The sequence below is a fragment of the Beta vulgaris genome, chromosome 3 (genome assembly GCF_026745355.1).
Source record: "Beta vulgaris subsp. vulgaris cultivar EL10 chromosome 3, EL10.2, whole genome shotgun sequence".
NCBI classification, from domain to species: Eukaryota; Viridiplantae; Streptophyta; class Magnoliopsida; order Caryophyllales; family Amaranthaceae; genus Beta; species Beta vulgaris.
The window spans coordinates 56305126-56311043 of NC_079204.1; the positions used below are offsets into that span (position 1 = coordinate 56305126).

The window sequence follows — 5918 nt, forward strand, 5'->3', positions numbered from 1 at the left end:
ATCCGCTGACATTCTTGCTTTAAATGGTTTAAAATGTGTGATTAAGTGCAAAAGAGTCCGGAATATCATATATAGGAATCATAGAGAGATATGTTTAACACACTTCACACTCTCTTCTCCTTACCTCGTTATTCATTGCTACAGTACATTGGAAGATCTTTACTAAACGTTAAGAGTATATCAACAAGAATGCTTTGATTTATTACTTGAATTAAGACTTATACACTAGTTACCAAAATTGTTAAAGTTATGTTTCTTCCAAGCCTAAATACTTGATAGAAGTACATCAACAATTAATTCATAGATGGGAAAATGACTAGAGTAATTACATTGCCTCTATATGATTAAGCACATTCTTCATATATACACTAAGTCATTACGGATATAGTGAACAATGAATAATATCAACATGATCATACATATGAGTCCATAAACAAGGATTCGATCGAATAAAAATTGTATGAAAATGTCATTAATTGTTACATCTTATAATACACAATGTTATATGAATTTTCAAAGGAACTACAACTTTTCACGTTCAATGAAACAACCATCGACTCATTAAGGTCACACGTTCAAACCCTACCGGCTCTCAATGCAATTTTAATCTAACATTATTATTGCTCATAACCCTTGCCATAAAAAGAAAATGTAGATTCCACATCACCACAACAAAAAGAACACCTATGAAAGAAAAAAAAGGAAAACAATACTTCTATATATTAATGTTTATACTTCCACATAAAATAAAAAAAAGTAAAACCTTTAATTTATTTTTATAATGAAAATAAAAAAAAAAAGGAAAAAAAAGGTCATAACCAGCAGAAAATGCAGAGTATTTCTTCCAACTCTCTTTGCTTCCATTCCACTTTCCTCATTTCCACCTTTCTCTTTCTCTCTCTCTCTCTCCTCTTTTCCTTCCATCACTTTCTATCTAACCCATCTCTTTATCAATTGAGTGAACTACAAAGCACACTCTCATCTCTCCCATTTTTCCTCCAATCACCTCAAAAATCTCAAATCTTCTTAAATTCTCCCCCTTTTTTTCCTCTCTTCTTCATCACTTCATTCTCAATCAAAGAACCCATCTTTTTTTTAGCTCAAAATTCCTCATTTAACCCTCAAAATCCACAAAAAAGGAAGAAAAAAAAGAACCCATCTTTTTTTAAGCTCAAATTTCCCTCATTTAACCCTCAAAATCACAAAAAAGGAAGAAATTAAGCTCAAAATTCCCTCATTTAACCCTCAAAATCTAAAAAAAGGAAGAAAAAAAAGAACCCATCTTTTTTTAAGCTCATATTTCCTTCATTTAACCCTCAAAAATTCACAAAAAAGAAAGAAAAAAAACCCAACTTTTTTTTTCCTTACAAAAATGGAAAAAGAGCTAAAATATGGGTTGATGGAAATTTCATCAGACCAATTTTCAAATTGTTATTTTCACCCAAATTGGGACAACTCAATTGACCAAAATGACCCTTTTGAGTCTGCTCTTAGTTCCATTGTATCATCTCCAACAACAACTACAACAACAGCAATTGCATCCAACGGTGGAGGAGATGGTATGATGATCAGAGAATTGATCGGACGGCTAGGAAGTATCTGTGATTCAGATGAAGTTTCACCTCAATCTTGCATTAATAGTACTAATAATTCTTGTTATAATACACCCTTAAATTCTCCACCTTCAAAATTCAATCTTTCTTCTTTAATGATGTTGGGAAATAATTCTGGGAATTACCCAATTCAACAAAATTTGGGATCTTTCAATGCTGACCCTGGATTTGTTGAAAGAGCTGCAAAGTTCTCATCTTTTGGTAATAATAATACTAATAATAATAATGGGAGTAATTTTTCTGAATTTGGGGGTGTTAATTGTAGTATTAATACTACTACTAATAATAATAATATTAGATCAATTTCAAATTTGGAATCTGGGAAATTATCTAGGGTTAATTCTGATAAGAAATTGGGTGAAATTGGTGAATTGGGTGATTCAAGAGAAGGTTCTTCAGTTTCTGAGCAAAACCCAGGTGTTGAAATTGGTGTTAAACCTCAAAATGATGCAAATTCAAGGAAAAGGAAGTCAGTTTCTAAGCCCAAAGTCAAGGAAACTCCCTCTTCTTTCCTACCTAAAGATGAGAAGGTAAAAAAAAAAATTCACCCAACTTTTTTAGAGTATGTAATATATACTATCTCCGTTTAATATTATTTGCAGCGATTAGACATCTTTTACTCTTACTTTATGTGAAATCGTTGCGAATTTTGCAACGATTAGACATCTTTTACTCTTACTTTATTTATGTCAAATCATTGCGAATAATATGAAATGGAGGTGGAGGTAGTATATAGCATGATTTGGTAGAATTAATTTACTGCTTAGAGTTAATTACAGTATCTTACATTTAATATTTACTGTCCTGTTAACATGTGTACATGTTATTGACATGTTGTTGTCTCATAATTGGTCCATACTATATGGATAATGTGGTGGAGATAGATAGATCACAGTTTTTTTAGAAAAAAAAAAAATTATGTAGTAAATGTAGATATCTCAAATCTACCCTCTTTGTTAATTATAACAAGAGTATTTTAATTAATTGACTTTAACCTTAATCACACCATGTTATGGTCTTAAATAATAAAAAAAAACTACAACATATTTCCTTTATATTAGTTGTAATAATTTGACTTTTAATTTTGAGAGCGTCTTATTTGATCATTAATATATTTAATTATCGATTAGTAAAAATTATAAAAAATATTTGTGGATTTGTAAATATACATTACAATAAATCCAATAATCTTTCATATTATGGTTAGTTATGAATAATGTAAAAGTCAAAGTGTTGCGATTTATACGAAAAGTGTAGTATAATTTTATTAGTTTTGGGTGTAAATAAATAAATAGGGTAAAAAAAACCCAATTTGGGAAAATGAGATAAAAATATGATGTTTACTTATTTATGTCTAAAAAACATTTTTTTTTTCCAGGTTGAGGTAGAAAATGAGGAATTAAATGCCAAAAGAAGCAAGCTAGATGAAAAAGAAGCTAGTAAAAAAGAAAATGCAGGGGAGTCTAATAATAACAAAGAGAAACAGAGCAATAGCAACAATAATACTACTAAGGAAGCTTCAAAAGCAGAGCCACCAAAGGACTACATTCATGTCAGAGCTAGAAGAGGCCAAGCTACTGATAGTCATAGTCTTGCTGAAAGAGTAAGAATTTTTTACCCCTCTCATTTTATATGTTTATAGTACTTCATAAGTTTTTTTTTTACTAATTGATTTTGTTTTTATGAATATTAATATGCAGTGTTACTCCGATACCTTCATTTACCTTAAAAACGGGGTGTCGTGTCGTGTCCGACACGACACTTTACTTGGATACTTCATTTTAAACTAAAAACTTGACTTTTTTCTACAAAGTAGCCGAGTCAGATACTTGGACACCCGTATCCGAGTAGACACTCAATCCGTGTCTGTGTAACATAGTTAATTAGCCATAATGAGATCTTGATGGAAAACAATAAATAGAAACGGGTGCCACCTTCTTACGACGATCCAGTTGGAATTATTATGAGAAGACCTATGAATATTAATTGTTTTTATGAATATTAATTTGCCCATATCGAGATCTTGGAAAAAAAAGGGAAATTTATATGTATAACCCAATATATGTAGAATTATTCCGACTACGGGTGTCACCTTCTCACGACGATCTAGTTGGGATTATTATGAGAAGACCTGCGGTCGTAGTTGATAATTTTAGTGCATTTTGCCAATAATGTTGTTCTTGATATGGTTGTCTTATTGTTTGTTTTGTTTGTGGATGGTATAGGTCAGAAGAGAGAAAATAAGTGAGAGGATGAAGTTTCTTCAAGATCTTGTTCCTGGTTGCAACAAGGTACTTTTTTTCTAAAAATCTAGATTTTTTTTTCCCCTATTGATTAGGTCAAAATTATGTAATTGAACAAAAGTTTGGTAGATCTTTAGGTATGATCTTGAAATTAAATGCAAATTTTCTGCTTTTGGGTCTTAGGTTACAGGAAAAGCAACTGTACTTGATGAAATCATAAACTATGTGCAATCATTGCAACGCCAAGTTGAGGTATATTACAAGTTTAGTTTTCTAATACTACCAATTTCAATAATGTTCTTTTTTGAAGGAAAAAGAAGCTCAATTAATTTAATTAGGTAGAGTAGTAGTTAATAATAGATGTACTTAATTAATTGTAGCTCAATAATTATGGCTTTAATGTGAAATTAATTTAATTAATGATTAATTTTGCAGTTCCTTTCCATGAAACTAGCTACTGTGAATCCTAGAATGGAGTTTAACATGGAAGCTCTTCTCTCCAAGGAAGTAAGTTTGTTCCGCTAATTCGATACTTGATCACTTAAATCTTCGAAATTTCTCCCTTTTCTTTTGTTGCAAAATTTTTGATCTTTTTTTCAATTTTGTTCATTGTAGATGTTTCAGTCTAGAGGGTCATCATTACCACAAACAATGTACCCAATAGATCAAAATTCAGCACAAGCATTGCCCTACGGTTACCAATCTAGTCAGCAAATGTCGCTAACTTTGCCAAATGGTGTACCAAATGGGATCGAGAATCCCTTCTCAGCAAACTCTTTGAATGGCGCTGGAATGCGGAGAAACCCGAGCATCCCATTGCCTTCGATCGATGGATTTGTCGACTCCATGACTCAGGTAAATGCCAAATCTAGCATGATAATAATTATCGCTCTTAGGTTATTTATGTAGATGCCTAGCTAGCTTAGCTGGTAAAGTTTTGTGGGAGCGGTATCCAAATCTAGAACCGACTCCCGTCCACATCACTACCGTTGACTCTATACAAAAAAGAAAAGGAAGTTGTTACTTGTTAGGTTAACGATGTTATTATCTCTACATTATTTCTGATCTAGGCGTATTTGGTTTGTTTATCTTGCTTATCAGCTACCAACTCTTTGGGAAGATGATCTCCAAAGTATTGTCCAAATGGGAATCACGCAAAATCAACCACTAAATGTACCTGGAGGTGAGATTATACTTGAAAGAAATATTGGTCACGAAAATAAGATTTCTGTTTGATGTAAGATTTGTTGTTGGTTTGTTTCTAATTCGGCGAAATTATGGTATTTGATATATAGGTACACTCCCAAATGGCCAAATGAAAGTTGAGCTATGACCCTCTATAAATTTCAGCTAGAATTTGTTATAATTCTACCATTTTGGCCTTCCATTTCAACAAGGCCAAACATGTACATATCGAAAATTGTTCATTTGGACAGACGATTCACGATTCTACGATGAAGATTGAGATCCATCCTCGATGACTCATATTTTTCTCCATATTCCGGAGATTGCTTCTAAGCCCGATCGATTCAATTTTTTTTTCTTTTCGAGAATTATTAGATGAAAAATCTCGAAAATTTGTATAATTTAGAAACTAATTGCTATCCTTGAGATGGGAAATTCTGTATTATCACTTGTAAGAGATGTAGCAGTAGGGAAAAAGGTAGTGGATATTGGAGAACAAGAAGGTTGCAACCTTTTTGACACTAAAAGCATTTATTCCCAACATTATCTTGTAATATGAACTTATACATTGCTTATCCTATATTTTTGTGGCTGTAATCCTCATTAATGAAGATATTGCCATTTTCATGTAGTTTGTTGATTGATAAAGTTTGCCACAACCGCAAATATATCAAAATTTCATCATTATTCAACCATTTGGTGCTCTTAATTCATGTTTAAACTAAGATAACAATGTAACGACGAGCGAAAATTGGAGGATTTTTCTCTATATATTCACAACCATTACTTGAATATAATGGAGGGTTAGATAGGTTATCTTGAGGAATGAAAACTTTATTGCCCATCCTATATTCCTAATTACCAAAACCCACCAAAG

The 5918-nt window shown here is 31.9% G+C and overlaps 1 protein-coding gene across 1 annotated transcript; it reads left to right on the forward strand.

Moving 5' to 3' along the window:
- The first annotated feature begins 855 nt into the window (after nucleotides 1–855).
- LOC104889719 (transcription factor bHLH78) lies at nucleotides 856–5672 on the forward strand. Its single transcript, XM_010675016.3, has 8 exons — nucleotides 856–2143; nucleotides 2992–3216; nucleotides 3839–3904; nucleotides 4040–4108; nucleotides 4292–4363; nucleotides 4472–4711; nucleotides 4958–5039; nucleotides 5152–5672. The coding sequence occupies exons 1-8, from the start codon at nucleotides 1373–1375 to the stop codon at nucleotides 5187–5189; spliced, it is 1563 nt and encodes a 520-aa protein (XP_010673318.1). The 5' UTR covers nucleotides 856–1372; the 3' UTR covers nucleotides 5190–5672.
- The last annotated feature ends 246 nt before the right edge of the window (nucleotides 5673–5918 follow it).